The sequence below is a fragment of the Protomyctophum parallelum genome (genome assembly GCF_964188405.1).
Source record: "Protomyctophum parallelum genome assembly, chromosome: 14".
Lineage (NCBI taxonomy): Eukaryota > Metazoa > Chordata > Actinopteri > Myctophiformes > Myctophidae > Protomyctophum > Protomyctophum parallelum.
In genome coordinates, this window is record NC_139709.1 from 28,035,149 (window position 1) to 28,054,528 (window position 19,380).

The 19,380-nt window shown below is 43.5% G+C and overlaps 1 protein-coding gene across 1 annotated transcript in view; it reads right to left on the bottom strand.

The window, feature by feature from the left end:
• Window positions 1-13,730, bottom strand: part of LOC310870405 (cadherin-2-like) — a 70,178-nt gene extending 56,448 nt beyond the window's left edge. Inside the window, exons 1-2 of the mRNA XM_083781614.1 lie at window positions 13,446-13,730; window positions 11,319-11,445 (exon numbers count right to left, since the gene is read on the bottom strand). Coding sequence (XP_083637740.1) covers window positions 11,319-11,445; window positions 13,446-13,517 — 199 coding nt within the window. The 5' untranslated portion in view covers window positions 13,518-13,730. The remainder of the gene's footprint in view (window positions 1-11,318; window positions 11,446-13,445) is intronic.
• Window positions 13,731-19,380: the final 5,650 nt, after the last annotated feature.

Sequence of the window (19,380 nt, forward strand, 5' to 3'; positions counted from 1 at the left end):
CCTTAATAAGGCCAATTCATTTTCCTCCAGGGCCCGACTCCCTCTATCACTACTGACAGGCGTGAAAGGTCAATAACCTTGGCTCATAGCCCTCATATGGTTAGCAATGCCATAAATTAATGGGTGAGGCCGTTATTCCAAACTCTTCAAGTCAGCCGAAGGAAGCTTATCTTCTACAAAGGTCACAGTGCTTAGAACACTTAGTGTGAGAGTGAAAGGCTGACACAGAATCTATACACGATTGAGCGTTTAGCTCTCTGGTGGTACTACGTATATACTGGGGCGGGGGTGGTGGTGGGCGGGGTGACACGCCGCCAACGAGGCACCTGCAATAACCAGTTCAACTGTTTGCCGAGCTCACAGAGACGGTTGCATAATATGGTGTTCTGGGATGTGTTTTGGCATGTTTAACGAAACACGATATTAACTCAATTTCATTCCTCGTTTGGTAAACTCAGAAAAACTCACCTCGGTTTCCTCATGTTCAAAACTCACATGAAACAGCATTTAATACCACTGGCTAAATATGCTGTATCATCCACTACGGGATCAAGCAAATCAAATAAATCACAAAAAATATAAAAATAATTGCCAGCTCTGTATACTGCACTCTCCTATCGGGCATCTCCCCCGGTGCATTCAATGTGCTTAGGCTGCAATACCGGAGCAGCCGATATGCATGGCGTAGTGAGCAGACCTTCAGCTTCTTGCAGTAGTTACACCCTCCAGTGCCCCTACAACCTCTCCTCGGTCCCAGTCCCATGCTGAGCCTGCGATCCTACAGGAAATAAAGTGGCGACATGCTGCACAGTCTTTAATGCCTCTGTAAATATCGACAGAGGAAGAGAGAGAGAGAGAGAGAGAGAGAGAGAGAGAGATAAAGCCCAGACAATGTATATGGGCCACGGAACGATATGCTGCATTCACCCCTGCAGCGTTCAGCTGAAATAGTAAAGTACAAATCTGTACGGGGGTCAATCATACAGTGCGCCCGTGCGACGGCAGGCACACCGGAGTCAGCCAGTGGTGGAAAAAGTATGTTTTTACTTAAGTAAAAGTAGCAAAAGTACAAATGTATTGGTCAAAACGTACTTAAAGTACCAAAAGTAGAAATTACTCCTGCTATGCAGAATGTCCCATTTCAAGATGTCAACTGTATGAAAATATTTTGAAAATGGCCGATCTACAAGCTCGCGATGCGACACATTGTGAGCTTGTAGATTGGCTATTTTCAAAGGGCCGAGATGTATATAGGGCCGACGTGTTTAATGTATTTTTGTAATAATAATCAAAGTAACAATACAATATTTGCCTCTTGAGATGTAGTGGAGTAGAAGTAAGAGATTGGAAATCAGAAAATACTCAAGTAAAGCACAAATACCTAAAAATTTTACTTTTAAGTACAGCCCTGGACGGCAGGCGCCGCAGTCAGCAAAGGCCTCAGCGCCAGTCGATCACTCAACAGGCCAGACACGAGATACAGACAGCCTCACACACCCATCTGATGAGCAAACAGTTTGGGTAGGGGACGGGAGTCAATGTTTCCTCATCAAGATTCAACTACTTGATCAAATGAGTAAAAATCGAGATAACGACCGGTCCAAATATCAATACCCATCCCCTCGCAGCAGGTGCCTGGTGATCTGACCCTTGACTAATGGATGGTCACGAGTACATAGTCCGTTTTACTATCCTGTCTCTCCCCTGGGGGGGGGGGGGGCAAACTGAAAATAAATGCTAGCAAATATTAGAAGCCAGCAATAACCAGAACCTCACACTCTTCTTGACCAAACTCACACTACAGCAGAGGTCATCACACAAAAATGAGCCTGGCTTGTTTGTTTGTTTGTTTTGACACATTATAAGAGTCAGGAATGGAATGTCTCACACTTTTCTCAATTAAGCCATTCTGGGCAGGAACCCCTTTTGGTGTTAGCATCATGTTATGCTTTAGCTATTGAAAAATAGCAGATCTACAAGCTCTAGCGCGCCACTCGGTGGCACGCTACGAGCTTGTAGGTCTGAAAAATCGTGAAAATATTTATTTCAGAAAACTGGAGGATTTAGAAGATCTTTTTTTAAATTGCGAGGTCAGGCCTAAATGGATTAAGCCAAATCAATCAGACATGTGGGCTCGTACATCTTCAGGGGGGTGTGTGTGTGTGTGTGTGTGTGTGTGTGTGTGCGCGCACACGCGCGTGTAATGGGGCAATAAGCTGTAGGACAGCGGTACAGATGAAGGGAGGGTGTTGCATGAGGGGATGTCACGAGACATGACCTATAGCCAGACATCAGAGGTTGGATCCCCGGGAACCGCTGGTGCAATGAAATAGAAGCCTGGGCTGGAACACAATAGTTGGCGTGGCCCGGCGGGAGGCGGCCGTCTCTTCTCTGCCAGGATATTGGTCTTTGTGAACATGGTTACAGTATCTGGGTCAATTAATGTAGCCCTGCCTCAAATTTCACTTTTGTTGTCAAGAGGAATAATAGTGCAGACAATTCTTGTTGAATTGCGGCGACCATGAGGTTTGTAAAACCCCGTAACACATGTTACATGACAAAAAGTATATATACAATAATAAACTAAACTAAACCCGAAGCGTATGCGAGAGTCTCTTGTTCACAGCTATGTGACATAGGTCAGTGGTTCCCCAAAGTGGGGTCCGGGGACCCACAGGGGTCATTGAGGGAATTCCAGGGGGTCCCCAGCTAAATGATAGTTTGGAAACAAATGTAAACCCTCAGAGTTAAATTAACATTGATTGTACAATATAAATTGGGGTCTCAGAGATAGGAATGCCATTAAATGGGGGTCTGTAGTGTAGACTAATATGCATGTCAAACTGGGGGTCCTTTAAATTAAACGGGTTGAGCTAGAGCCGTACAAATCTTCTCTTATGGGGGTCCCTGGTATATGTTTTCAAATGGGGGTCTGCAGGCTAATTAGTGTCGATTTGGGGGTCCCTGACATAAAAAGGTTTGGGAACCACTGACATAGGTAAGGCAGCCGAATCAAACACTTGTGCAGCTGGAGTCACCAACCAGACTGAAGATAAGAATACAGAGTATTCCAGCAAAAATAAAGATCAACACAGAGAGAGAAGTAGTGGGGAATTCTTGTGAACGACCCCAGCAACGGTCTAGAGAGGGACGTAATGGAGAAGGCCCGTTGCTCTCCACACCCTCAGCAAGCTCGGTACTATGATGAGAAAAACAAGCACAGTATAGGAGGAGGAGAAAGAACAAATTGGAGGCAGGCATGTTTTAAATGGGGTCGGCATATTGCTCAATGCATAAACTGCCGGAGCAACACTCTAAGCTGTGCTTTTATTGTATAGCTCTAGCAGGCGAGGAGTTGTTCATTCTGCGAAGAGCGCCAAAGAAGCACAGAATGTGCTTTAGTATATAACTCTAGTGTTGATCTCTGACACTCTTCCACGTGCAATCTAGCATTTCTTCTCACACTGTTTTAATGGCAAGAAATAATACTAGCCATTAAAAATGCAGGTATATACCGTTATGCGGAAAGCCAGGTCAAATACTGCTATTAATACATGACCTCATTTGCTAGTGGGGTTATGTTATGCAGATTCTAGATGTCTTTTCTTATGTTAAGTAAAACTCACACGTCTAAACCAAAGAGTCAGGCCCAGCGGACCACCAATCGCCAGGTCTGATTCCAGCCCCCCCCGTCATGTCATGACTGAGTACTTCCTGGAAGGGATTGTTTTAGAAAAGGAAATGAATCTTTTCCTGTTTGACAGTCTTTTAGATTGAAGCACACACATCCCTGTGAAAACCTAAGCAATACCGCGTCAAGGCTATATGGGCCCAGGTGTGTTCTAGAGCCAAATCACCCATAAAAGCTTATAACCTTCATATGGCTGGGTGACGGTGCAATGCTGTTAGCGGGGCTGCTCTTCAACTCCACATCTATTCCCCGTGGAATAGAATGCACTCACTAATATGACATTTTCATTTGCACACAGTTATACTCCACCTTAACCAATTAAACCCTCAATAGTTAGTGCACTTGACTTAACCACTTCAACCCTCAATAGTTAGTACACTTGACTTGACCTTTTAGCTCTTTACTTGGCGGCCTGCCCTTTGTTTCCCTCTACACCAAACCTCTTTGCAGAAAATTTGCAGTAGCCGATCTACAAGCTCACAATGCATTGCAATTTGCAGCGTGCCGCGGTGTGAGCTGAAAAATCAGTCATTTTCATTGTAGAGGGAAACAAGTTTCAACAACAATATCTCCTATATTTTGGTCCTCACTCACACTCACTCTAGAGTGCCCGAAGTCACTCGTTCATCCCCTGAGTCGCGGATGTTTTTCTCTATGGGGTAATCTTAAAATCGTTATCATATAAGCATCATTGTGGTCCGAAAATAAACAAACTGTCTCGGCATTGGCGATATCGTCGGGAGGTGCCTCTGTATAGTTTACGATATAGTCAGTTTCTGGCAAAATGTGAACTAATTTGGTGGCAGTAAATTAGCGTTTTCTCACCATGCAGATGCTTCTTCATATCCATACGAGTCAAACAAGGACAGTACCATTAAAGTCTACTCGTGGATGTACCCGCTTTATCTTTAAAGGTTTTTTATAATTAGTGCAACTGCAATTTTAGCCCGCGAAACCCACCGATGACATCATGGGCGGCAGGTACATGTTGAATCTCTCCACAGCTCGCCTTCATCTCAGAGACACTGAGCCAAGCAGACAGGAACAACCTTATACCAACTTATAATGAGCAGTAGTGAGGAGGACCGATTTATGGAGATACGGTTGGGGGGAAAAAAGACAAAAAGTTCATCTACATTTAACCGAAGAGCTGAATTAACAGGGGTTGTCCAAATGTCACGTCGTGTGCTGACAGCGGCGGTCTGAGAACACATAGCCGGCCCTAGTCCTTAGTAGCGTTGGTTTCGTCGACTAAAACTACGACAAAGCATATTCGTCGACTACCTATTTTCACGGAGGAAAACCGAATAAAAATGACTAAATGTATTGACAATTTCGGCAACAAATTAAAAACTAGACTAGACAAGAGAACTAAAAGATAAGTCATTTTATGTTTGGCTGCGCTCTGAAAATAGCAGATCTACAAGCTCAAGTTTGTAGATCTGCCATTTTCAGAGCGCAACCAAGTGTAAAATCTGGCATTACGACACCATCAAGGCCTGGCAAAACACATTTTAGTCGACTAAAATCTTATGACATTTAGTCGATTAAAACTAGATCAACACAAAAACATTTCAGGTGACTGAAATGTGACTCAAACTAAATGAAAATGTATTCAAAGACTATGGCTAAAACTAAATCAAAATGTGCTGTCAAAATGAACAGCGGAGGCTTCTGGAGGAGCCCCCACCTTCCACTGACATGAGACCTGTATGGATTGAAGTTCAACTAGTCGTACAATCTGGAGAACGGAAGCTCTGATCACGAGCAAGCGATAAAGCCATACATTTATTCTAAAAATAAATATTTTTAAATATATTTTCGTGAACCAAAATGGCAGATCCCTTGCTCCGATTTCGGGGAGGTGTAGTTCCACACTCTATATAGAATTCGGCGATTGTGGAGTAGTTGTCTGGCTATGCGAGAGTAGACTAGGGTTGAACAAGCTAATTATATGCCAAGGACAAACAGCCACACACACAAAAAGAGGCACCTTAACGACTGGCCAATGTCAGCGTCACACACACTCCCAGCCGCCAATAGCAGGGGGCATGGCTCCAGGCTGATATGAACGATACCAGCGGAGGTGCTGAGAAGCCAACCAGGCAATGTTAGCCCCCCAACACAATACTTTATCTGCTTTCAGGCATTTCACGAGTCCCTGTCTGACTCCGAAATGTGAAGAGAGGATATGCAGACTACCTGCTCCGATAAGAAGGTGCCGGCAAAGGTCAGACATAAATAAAATATGTCCTCTCCTGTCACACCACCCAGTAAGCCCTAAAAGCACTCAGTGCCACCGTCAGAGCGAGCGCACACACACACACACACACACACACACACACACACACACACACACACACACACACACACACACACACACACACACACACACACACACACACACACACACACACACACACACACACACACACACACACACACACACACACACACACACACACACACGTCACAGATGGATGGGCTTGCTTATATGCTAACAACATTATTATTTCACAGGTCACTTACAGGACTGCAATGGAGCCGCAGACGGCGATGTGTGACCGTGTCATGGCCCTACCACTGAATAATACTAGACTGACGCTACTTCCATTTTATTCTGTCATGTAGGAAAATTGCATCAAAAGGTGTAGCCTAGATTTTAAGCCATATGCTACCAGGGTCCAATTAGCCAGCACAATATGTGTGGATGCTATCTAGGCCATGGCATGCCCAGGAAAAACCAACAGTGATGGGTGGTGAAAATTTATTGGGTTTCATAACAATAAAGAAGGAAGAGCAGATTCCTCCCAAACCCGCCAGCGATGCTTTGGCTGGGAATTGGAGCGCAGCATTCATTACAACGTATTGATTAGTCCAAACGAAAGACCCTGGATTTATTGATCTGCTTCCATGCTTCCAGAAAGAAAAGAAAAAAAACAGGAAAAAAAAAACAAGAGTCGAATGAGAAGGAGAGCAATGGACTGGTCTGGCAAACAAGCTTACAGTGGAAGTGCTGCCTCGGCTTTAAAAAAGAAGAAAAAAAGAGAGAAGAGGGGGATTTAGAGCCCTATCAAACAGTGAAGTGCGGTGTGGTAGTGCTTGATGTGCTCCGACCATAAAAAAAGAGATGAGAATATGTGAAAGACGCAGAAGCCGCCCTAATGAAAAAAGGTAAGCGCATCTCGGCCGTCTCCTGCTGCTTTGTGTACTCCATGTCTGACTGCATGACTTCCAGAATCTCTCCTTGAACAGGGATTTGAACATAAAAAAATGTCATGACTGACTGCTGAATTATTTAGCCACAGACATCAGTCGTTGGCCTTACAGTATATGCCTCGAACAGACTCGCAAGCTCACGTTGTGTCTGTGACTGGAGGCTACAACAACCCTACTGAATGAACCCAACAGAAAGTGTTTCAAGTTCATCGATCATGCTATTGAATTGGAGAGAAACCAAAACATTTTTGTCTGAGTAAGGTTTTGAAGAATCTGTACAAATCCAGCAGCGACGTTCTGAGTCGCGTCGTGGCCCGTTCACCTCAGCTTTAATGCCTGGCCTGGCACACCGCTTGTCCCAGTGATAGATGTTCAACTCTGCAGGTCAGGACAACATGTGCCGAGAGGTGCCGTGCATCGGGGGCCTCCCTGGTGAGGGTCAGGACCCCCTTGGCTGGTCTTCCATTCAGCTAGAGCATGGCAAAAAAACACCAACCTCCAGTGGGTTTTTCCTTTTTTTTTTTTTTTTTAAAGGTCGAGTCTGTTGCTGAGCAGTGAGCACTTGGCCCAATTTACGGGAGGGGGTCAAGCAGGGTCACGTTTGACCAAACACTGGGGCCTTTCCGACAAATCCGAGAGTGGCCCCAGCTGTACCAGGGGGGCCATCACGATCACAGCCATGACAGAGTGCAGGGACCCAGAACAACAACATTTATAGATGGACTTAGTCAAAACTAGATGTGGGATTTCGTTCACTTCACAGAATGTTTTATTAACTTTTAGTACTCTACCTTTATTTTTCTGCATGTAAAAAAAATGTTTAGCTGAGGAGTGGACCAATTATATGAAGATAGGTTGAAAACAGGTAATGTCGTGCTTTAAGCCCTATTTTATAGTATTTAAAATAGCTGATCTACCAGATCAGAAAATAGTACAATTTGAGTGCTCATGTATGGATACTTTTACATTGGTACTGTAAACATATTTTGATGGCAATACTTTTAATTTAGACTTTTCTATAAATTTAATTAATCCAGACCTTTTTTTTGGTAAAACAACATTTAAAATATATTTTTTATACCATGGCACAGTGGCATTGCTACTTTCACTTAAGTAACAAACCTGAATAGTTGATACAACAATAATGAATGACCTGAGCTCACTACAACTCCACAACAAAGTCTGAATGTCAACTACTGAGACAGATCTCTGGATATTCCAAACATGCTGGTCATAAAAAGCACACAAACGTAGAAGTCTGAACTACTTCCCTCGCATCGCCAGAGCATTCTTAATTGGCGCCCCACACACACACACACACACACACACACACACACGAAATGGAAAGTAGGATGGATTGGGGGTTGGTTGTATGGCAGAATAGCAGCATAAGAGTGTATTAAGTTCAATTAGGCTTTTGGGCTTTTCATTAACCCAGTTTTGGAGGGGGAAGCCTCTGCTGAATCATTCTCAGAGTCAGGCCGGCTCACTTTACAAGCCGGCCTTTTAAAGGCCTCGTCGAAAGAAGATCACAATGTGTGTGTCAGACCTCTAAAGCCAACAGAATTCCATTAGCGGTTAGTAACAAGACTGCTATTTGCGCATTTCACCTGCAATTGAAGACGGTTAAACAGAATGACTCAACTTATCCAGGAACTAAACGACGACGTCAGGAAATACCGCATTAATGTTTAAGCCCGTATATCCGTGTTCTCGGCATGTGCGTGACGTGACGGTGCGAGTATGGAGACATGAGTAGCCATGTTTGGTCACTCCTTCCCACTCTGTATCAAGCCTGAGTAAATATCCTAATCTTTAAGGCAAGGTCATACGGGGCCCCAGAGAGTAGGCTGTGGGAACCCGCCAATGCCTCACATGGTGATTCAGCCACAAACAACCAAAATAAAAAATATCACTGGAGAGGAGATCTCTTATAGTCTAAACACAAATTGTCCTCCCTGACTGCTCTGCTAATCGGCCAAATTCAATATCCACCTGGGTTAATCTCTTGAGTCACCCATTTATTTTATTCAATCTCAAAAATGGAAATAACTATTTATTTTAATACACAGGATGTGCTTACGTTAGAACACTCAATTCTGACCGTTTGCATCTGAATGTTGCTTAGTTCCAGGTTTTAAAAGATCTTAGGATGAGTGTGTATTCTGTTAACCATGAGAGGAAGCCTTCAATGATGTGAGAGATATTCAATAGCCTAACCCCCACATCACCTCATGCATACTGTACCTAGGGTCAACAGCAACACAAGCAGGAGCAATGGAGTCACATTTCTGTCACCTAATACTTTGTCCTGGTACTATTACACACACACACTATACACACATATCCCTTCTCATATAAGCAATGTACTGATCCCTCCAGAAAGATAGAAGTCGCTCACAACAATCCAGCTCTAAAATAGGGACAAAAAAGTATCTATATAGAAATGAGCTGGCATGGTAATTTTGAACAAAGCAAGGGCATTGCATTGGAATGAGGACTAGAATGACTCCCCAAGATTCACTCAGGTCTCATTCATTCATTATTTACGGCCCCTGGGTGCAATTAAGAAAGATAATGAAATGCATGTAGTCATCCTTATAGTAGAGCATGGTGGCATTCAGCCTGCTTCACCTCATGTGGCTGTCAGAGCACCCTTAAAAAAACCCGACCTGCTGGTCAGATTGTCAGAAACAATATTCCACATCAGCACGGTGAAAGACATTTTGGAACAATGTGGGGCTTTACCGGCCTCCTCTGCACACTGTGGGGGCTTTGTCTTTCAAAAACATGCCACGGGAGCCTTTCATTAGTGAAAGGAGTTTCATTAACATCATCCCACGTAGCTGAGCCCCTCCTGCATTACAATGATGCAGGGGAGCTGCTCCGTCAAGGAACCCTCCATAGAGAGCAACAGCCCCACTGGGGGAGGGGACGGTAAAGAAAAGGGGAGAGGGTGAAGGAGATGGTGTGGGGGGGCAAACAAAGGGGAACCTGATTACCCCCGGTCACGGCTCATCCACAAGCCAACAGAGAGGGAAATCCATCACCCAAAGGATCAAATGGAAGCTTGTGCGGCAGGTAAGTTCCAGTGAAAGCTCTCCACTCCCCCCTTCTAAACCCCACAAAGGTAGGGCACACACACACAGTGAGGGGGAAAGACAAAAGGTTGAGCCGCTTCAACCCGCTTGCCTTTCTCCTTACTTTCTCCTTACGTTCGTATAGGCATCTCTATCTCCACCTCCATCTCTCTGACTCACACCACCAAACAGCTGCCTGTGAGTTTTAGGCACACACTGTGAAATCCAACACAAGCAAGAATGTTTTCTGGGCCTTCTGGCCCAAATGACCTCAAGGATCTGGCCTCTATAATGGCACACAGGTGATATATTCCAATTTTATTGCCATCTGTACTCTGTAAAGCCCAGCAACGTAGCTTCTGCATGGCGATATTAAACAGTAAGGAGGCGATATTGGTCATGCTTTCTGCTATGTAATGGCTTATTACAAAAACCATTATTTTTCACTTTGTTGTTTGCAAGAGGATATGTGGGTTGGAGAAACAAAGAGTCATCTAATCCCACTCTGTTGCACTAACAAAACACTTTTAAATAGGTTAGAAGTGTTCTGTGGGTGAATTGTGGTCTTTGGCCACCTTTATAAATGTTTGGAAAATAACTTCAGCTTTGCTATTTCTGATATCCATATCAGGAAAACATAGGCCTAAATTGAAATTACAAAACAAAATGTTAAGTTTGCCATTCGTAACAATCTGCTGAAAAGTAAATGTTTGCTAGTACCATCATGAGCTAGTTTGTTCTTGAGGGTCTGTGTAAACACGTTGAAGACAAAAGTATTAAGGCCGATTCTAAAAACGCCTCTAAATCCTGACCTAAGGTTTCTGAAAAACTTCAAATATTTATATAGCAGCATTAAAAAAAATACATTTTTGAATACTGTACATACTGTACAGAACCCAAATATGGGTTCCCGGGCTGAGGGGGTAAGATACCAATATGGGTTCCCGCCCAGAATTGGTTAAAAACATACATTGAAGACAAAAGTGAGGACACAAATTGTGATTGGCCAGAAGAAGATGATGACGTATGATAAGAGCGCCCCTCACTTCACACAGGTGTGATTTTTTCTTTGTGCATGCAAAAATAAAATGGATCTACATTTTAGTTGGTTTACAAGCAAATCTACATAACTTGTAGATTTGATACTGATGCCAAAGCCTTGTGAGTCTCCACTCAATGTTAAACCTACATAAGCAAACATTGCCTGCACAACTGCACATGTATGTATTGCAATACGCACGCGTGTACACACACACACACACACACACACACACACACACACACACACACACACACACACACACACACACACACACACAGCTCCTTACCTTTGAAAACCCACTCTCCCATCTTTACGTCTCTCTCATTTGTTAGCTCCTCATTGTATTCAAAGTCAGAGAAATGTGGATCTTGGCATTTATGCTGGGGGTCGGTGAGAGTGCCCGCCGCTGCGATCTGCGGGAAGACATGGATGAGTCATAAATCAACGCTCCGATATGCAGTTGAATTCCTCGAAGAAAAAAAAACTCTGCCATGTTCTGAAATCCCTGAAGTTGTACAAAAGCATCTGTTGTTGTTTTAAGGGGGACCGCAATTAGGATAATGAGGCCAAAGGGGTTAAGCATTAGCCAAAAAGCATGGCTAGGCAAGAACAAGCTCCATTTATACTCTGGAGGGGCCCAGGCCTGGGCTTCGGTCAGATCCATGACTCCAAGCCATGTATTCTGACCACTACACTACGCTACACAAACACAACACTTTGAAGTGCATTAACATGGTCCCAGTAAAACCTGACACTTACAACCCACCACTGTTGGAATAAAGTAGTGTGTGTGTGTGTGTGTGTGTGTGTGTGTGTGTGTGTGTGTGTGTATTTGTGTGTGTCAAACTTTGAATAACCGAGCATAATGATAATATTGTGTGTACAAATACACACATATTATCATATGCTCGGTTATTCAGAGTTTGACACACACACACACACACAATATTATCGGTTATTCCGTGTGTGTGTGTGTGTGTGTGTGTGTGTGTCAAACTCTGAATAAGCGAGCATAGCATAATGAGTCTATGACGCTGCCTTCCTGATGATCATTCAAGGAACTGCAAGGTCAGGGCTGTTCATCTAGTGTTGTGAACAGAACAATCAAGCAAACAGTGGCTTTGGAACATCAGTTTTCTGGGAAATAATTAATCAGGACATACTTGTATGGGAGGAAAACACTAATATATTTCAAATACATTGTGAGACTTTATAACGCAAAGAAAGACAGAAATTCCAACTAAATGTAGGCTAAACCCAGATGGGTGTTTTGTGAAAATGACAAAATAACCCAGTGTGTGTACAGGCATGTGCAAATCTCCTCAAGCATATAGGGTGGGCATTAACCCACAGAGGGCTAATCCTATTTTCTTCAGATGCAACCCTCAAAAGAAAGTCCCACTGAAAAAGAGCATTGTGGGTATCCGTGCCACTTGTCATTCTAATCAGTGGAATTTAAATCGAGGATGCTTGGGAAGGGGGAGGAGCAGTTAGCCTTTCAACCACCCAATCCACAATCTAGAACACTTTTGTTAACCTGTGTGCTGAGGAAACGTTAGATTTACAACTTTAATTAGCCTAATTACAATTGCTTTGATGTTATTTTGTTTTTACTCTTTAAAAAAAACGATAACCCGAGTCCCACGTAACTTTAAAGGGACAAGAACAATGCTCTGGGCATGTAGGCTGGCTAGGACATTTAAATAAGCAATAAATCGAACAAATTAAATCAAGTAGACAGATAACGATCATTGTTCTAGGAAACGTCAGTAGGCTATTTGAGCTAACTAAGACAAATTTGAAGGCGTTTGTCTGCCAGTTCACTCTGGCTCACATTACCCAGCACTGTTGATGGCAAACGATATTTGCCAACCCTTAACAGTTATGAAGCAGCATCAAACCTGATAATAAATCACATTTATGTTATTTAAAAGTAAAACCCAGTAACTGCAACAACACACAATACTGCTACACTTCCTAACTACAAACAAACAAGATCGCGACAGGAACTCTGTAAAAGGGGGCTATATAATATAACGATATAAAAACGGATCAACTGAAATAAACGGACTTTCAGGAGATTTTCCCCACTGTTTTACAAAGCAATACGTCGACACAATCGTTTACAAGGGATGTGAATATCCCGTCAACGACGTAGACTTCTTTTCAAATTGTACATCAACCAACATATATATCTGTCTGTCCACCGACCGCATGCCTGCTAGAAACTACCAACGGACATGTCCGAGCTAGCAAACGGCTGGACAAGTGGACAGTAGGAAGGCAGATGGATCCTATCGCATTATAGCATCGTCTCAAAAAGCCAAGCGCTTCAAACTGGAACCGGGTGGGTGCAACAACTCAACTCTCGTCCCAAACCCTATACATACATACAAAATGCAGTCATTCCTACCTGCAGTCCTGCCAAGACCGCGAACAGAATGAGGAGACCCCTGCCCGCCGCGTGTAAGCACATGGATATCATGATGCCGACCGGCTAACGGTTCGAATATATCCCCTTGGAATCCGCTATATATCCGCCTGCTTCTTCGGCGTGGTCGTGGTGAAAACGTTCCCCTCTTCGGCTACGACAAAAGGCAGCGGCGGCAGCATGCAGCAGCCTCCCCTCTCTCTCTCTATCCACTGTCTAGTGTCTAGTGTCTCCTCCACTAATAGTAGTGCTCTGTGAGATCACTGCCTGGTACTGAGGCTGCTGCTCAGTGCTGCTGCTGCGAACTCTCTCCCATGCAATCCAACACCGACAAAAAATGAAAAAGAAAGGCCACTGGGGCTAAAAGCTCACCTCACTGACCCCTACTGGCCGTCTTGCCAATTTCACTGTTCATTCGTGCACAGAGTGAAGACCTCAAAATAGACCTACTCAACTGTATATGAAATTCATGAATTGTGTGCATTGTGCACACACACACACACACACACACACACACACACACACACACACACACACACACACACACACACACACACACACACACACACACACACACACACACACACACACACAAGAGAGAGAGACATAGAGAGAGAGAGAGAGAGAGAGAGAGAGAGATATATATATATATATATATATATATATGGTTTGTGTTTGTGTATCTTGGGAACGTCATGTATTGTCTTGGTGTTGTGTTGTTATGTGCTAGATGCTGTTTTGTGCTATATGCATCATGTGCTTTTCTGTTAGAACAGACTGTGAAGATGTTATGCCCAGGGAAGTCACAATATTTACCAACTCTTCGTGCTTACTGCTTAGTATTCTTAAATGTGTGACTATTTTTGTGACTTTTAAGCCAAATGAAAACATTTACCGGTACACATTTTTAATAGCCATTTGTTCCATTTGTTTGTGTGCGTGTGTGTGTGTGTGTGTGTGTGTGTGTGTGTGTGTGTGTTTTCTCAACATTGCAGGAATCACTACAGGGAAGAGAGAATACAGAAGAAAGTTTCAAATAACAAGCCAAATAACGGGAAGGCACAGCACAGTCAAATCAGATATTATGCAAAGACCAGTGCTAGAGTGCATTATTACTCACTCTCACCTTGACAAATACTAAAGCAGAACCTGTATTGATCATTAGATGGACAACTTTCTTAACATTGCCTTCAGATAATTGTTTACTACACCCTTGATCATGGCTCTTGACCCATCTTAAGGATTATTAATTGGCAATTGATTTTTGATTAAGGAAGGCTTAATTATATGTTGATGAGATCCTGAACAAAGGGGCGTCTGTCTGTCTGTCTGTCTGTCTGTCTGTCTGTCGGTCTGTCTGTCTGTCTCTAATATACTATAGACATTTTGTGCAACATACTGTTTCAGAAATGTCCCTGTTCAATATGGAATTTACTAATTTAGCATTCAGTTCTTTCATCCCTACTTAAGCCTAGAGTCCCTACAGTAAGTAAAGTATTATTTTGTGTTCCCCTAAAACTTGCAATGAATAATTCCCTTACATTATCTTCTCATATGATGAATCCTGATGAAGGTTAAATTACCTCAGTTTTGCAGCTGACACATAATTAACCATCCAGAGATGGCTCTGTGGAATAGAAAACATCCCTGCATGGCACAGAGATATTTCACTTTGGTCTAACTAGAAAATGCCCCCCCCCCCTGTCCCCCTCCTACTACTCCAAATAATAAACAAGGGGTGACTTTTGGTTTGCTTCCTCCAAGTCCAAGGCAATCTTGTGTTATTGGTGTGTTGAAATGGTAAAGGGAGTATGTGATGAAAACCATGCTGTTCTCTCCCTCCTACAAACCAAAGCAACCTGAAAGCGTTCTGTAATCCTCAACAAACAGCAGGCCCCGTCACATACGACTTAGGGTTAAGCATACTCAGGAAGGAGAGTGGGTTGGATAGCAGTTGTTGAAAGTGCTCAGTGACAGTTAACATAATTATGCTGTAACACACAATTGCCATTTTCACATTCTTCGCATTGATTTGCATTCATGATCATAGACGGAGTGTGTTTGTTAATTTGTTGGTAGTTACTTTGAAGGGATGTGCAACAATTGTTGTTGTAATGTAGATGAATTACTTTGTTTTTCAAACAAGTTTTCAGGAAGACTGTTCTTGATGCATACATGTATCTTGGCGAGTCATATAATGAATTTAATTAAATACCACTCCTAAAAGAGTAATATGAAAATTTGTCAGAATTTCCGTAAATCGTTGATAAATGGCAGATAGTCACAGCCTTATGTTCCACATGGAATGAAATGGTAATTGATAAATGGGGTTTAAATTGATTGATTGATTGATTGAAATATTTATTAACAGTTTGTAGAATTGACAGTACATTTTAAGCACAAACTCAATACAAAGACTGTTAACTGTGAGTGGACGACCCAATTAAGCATTACACTTGTTTACAACAGGGTCCACATTGTTCAATTCATCAAAACATTTAGAGACATACAAATAGACACTTCTATGTAGTTAAAGAACAGAACAGGAATTCATCATATAGGAAGCAAAAAGGGAAAGGATACATATACAGTGAGGGGAAAAAGGGGGGGGGGGCGGTGGGGGGGATTCAGATTCTACAGAGGCCAGTTTCGAATTGCAGCCATCCGTAGGTGCCCTTTGAGAACGGTTTTGAAGGAGTCAAGGGATTCACATGTCTTGATGACTGTTGGTAGGGCGTTCCACATTTTGGTGGCATAGGAGTGAAAATAATTAAGTCCCTTGTTTGTGCCGAATCTGGGTTGTACATGGTTTGTTGTACTCCCTCTGGTGTTGTGGGTGTGGACTTCGTTTACATTAAGGAAGTATTTAGACAGGTACATGGGTATCTTGGTGGTGTATCGAATCTTGTGGACCAGACCCATTGCAAGATGCTGTACTCTGTCGTCGACCCTAAGCCATTCCAGCCTGTCAAAGTGTGCAGGGGTTCGGGGGGTGAGGCCAAGTAGGAGCCTGACCAGTTTGTTTTGGGAGGTCTGGAGCCTTATTTTTAGGGCCTTTGAGGTGCTGTGGTACCAAGAGGTGGATGCATAGTCAAAGAAACCTTGTACGAGGGCTCCTGTTAAGGTCTTCAAGGTGTTTTTGTTGACCAGCGAGGAGATCCTGTAAAGGAATCTTGTTCTTTGATTGACTTTTTTGATTACGTTGGTGGCCATTTTATCACCGGAAAGATTGGCCTCCAGGATGGAACCTAGGTAGGTAATTTCATCTTTTCGTGTGATAATATTGTCACCCACTCTAACCAAGAAGCCATCTGCCTTGCTGAGATTACTATTTGATCCGAAGAGAATGGATTCAGTTTTTCCCAGGTGTAAGGATAGTTTGTTATCAGCGAGCCAAGTGCAGATTCTACCGAGTTCAGAGCTGAGGGTCTTTTCAACCTGCAGTTTGTTTCTGTCCGAGACCAGCAGTGCTGAGTCATCTGCGAACAGGAACAAGTTGCAGTCACAAGCTGAAGTCATGTCGTTAACATATATTAGGAACAGTAAAGGCCCTAGTATGCTTCCTTGTGGGACGCCACAGCTCACTGGGAGGAGGGATGAGTGTTCCGTTCACCTCCACCATCTGTTCTCTCCCCTCCAGGTAGGATTGCATCCAGCTCGTTGATGTGCTATCAAAACCAATAGCTTTAAGCTTGTTAACCAGTATGGAGTGGTTCACAGTGTCAAAAGCCTTTTGGTGGTCCAGCATGACCATGCCGCAGTATTTTCCAGCATCCACCTTGTGTTTGATGTGGTCGCTCAAATAGAGGAGGCATGTGTCAGTGGAGTGGGATGTCTATCAACCTGTTCATAGACTATTTTTTCCATCACTTTCGAGATGGAGCTTAGAATAGAAATAGGGCGGTAGTTGCCGGGTTCTAATTTACTCCCTTTTTTGTACAAGGGGGTTACTTTGGCCAGAACTGAACAACCTGTATTGTCCTGGCTTTACCCTGCCTATAGTGCGAAAGATGAAATTGAATGACCTGTTGATACCCATAGCATATATTCAGAGAAAATTGTTAAAGTTTATGTAATCTGATCTAATTTAGAGTAGGATAAAAAAAAAGAAAATAAATCCCCCCTCCCCTGATTAACATAGAAGCGGTTATCTTTCATCAGTGCTCATCTTGGCAGGGAGGGGAAGGGGCGTTAGTGGGAATCCAATTATGACTCAGTGCATTCAATCAAACAAGATCATGTTCCATATTTCATAAAGCCATTCTAGGCCCCTGAGAACTATCTGTGCAGCATATTTCTTCCAGAGTGTGTTGTTGTTCTTGTCGATGATTGAAATTGAGGTTGTTTAAAGGTTCAATCGCTGGTGTTTTCAGTCATGATCATGAAGGTCTCAGAGTATTTTCTTTCTCAGTGATGCATTGGTTTAAGTATCTAAACTTAAACAAAAAAAGCATTATTCTGTGGTCATCTGTGAAGCTGCTGTACGATGCATGTGGGCCATGCTGCTGACACTGCTGTTGACTCTTATAAGTGCCGGTGTCCGAGGTCTGGTGGCCTGGGAGGTCCTTTGATTCCATGCCTATTACTCTGCACAAATGGATGCAGTGCGGGGCGTTGCGGCACGATATGGCCTTGATGCTGCCCGGGAGTAAAACGGACTAGGTCAGCAGCGCTTTCACATCCACGGCACTTATTCACACCGTGTTTGTGCTGCTACAGGGATATCACAGGTGATTTGACCCTGCACACCCCCACATATGCCAGCTTAGCAGAGTTCAGTCGATTTAGCAATTTTTCTAATCTAGTTGAATACCCCTGGTATAGACTAACACATGTTTCTTCTTATACACATGGAGACACAAGCTTCCTTTCACCTGACAGCAGTGAGGAGCGTCACTGGGAGAGTGTAACACCTGGCAGTTTCACGCTATCTTCCCCTGTTCCCCTCCCCGCTGAACAGACCCCCGACCAACCAGAAGTAGTCGCTAGTGCGGCGACAAAGACACATTCCCCTGCCAAACACTGGCAGTTGTATTCGTTGTAGCGCCCGGCCAAGCAGGAGACAACGCAGGTCTTCGTGGTGAGCGTTTCCCTCAACACCCCAAGTAAATTCTGAATAATGCTTAACGGTGGCTGGCAGTACTTGGCAAGGTGACATGTAGGCAGTCACCTAGGTAGGCCCCCTAGGTATGGACAGCCCGGGCACCCCTCACTGCATGCACACCAAGGGTGTAAGTTTGGTTTGAATAATTTGGTTGAGACAGATTTCTTCTTTATTGTCCTATATACAATTGAAAAATCATTAAAAAACTTTGATGACAAAACATTTATTGTCCTATATAAAACCAATGTCCCGTGCTGTTACATGCAGGAACATTTACGGTATAGCAAACAGGGAGTGAGACACACAACTATTAACATCAATCTGTTTCAAAAATACATTTTTGTCCAATAAATAAGTACACAATTATACCACAATAATGTATTTAGAATAGGAAGTTAGGAACACAAATATAGTACCCATACCTAGCCTCGGTACCAGGCTTTCATTTTCGTCGGCGCTCCAAATGATGTGACGTGGCGCTGCACTAGGGGGGAAGAGGAGGGGCCGGGGCCGTGACTGACAGATCGGTGAGATCCATTCAGGGCATGCGCAAATCTGAGCCGCGACCTGCCCCTCTAGACCAGAAACCTAACACATTAGCACAGCTCAGGCTGTTTGGAGCAGGCTGAGCCGCTGATTGTTTGGTCCCAGACAGTGTTGCTGCTTGCAGTGCTGTTGAGGTATGTGGTCGTTTTGGAGCAGGCCCATTACTTGGTGCACGGAAGTGTACAATAACAATCTGTAAAATGACAGTAGCTACGCTGCAGAAGAGGGTTACAATGGTGTACTGTTTACCCCGAGCAATTCAATCGT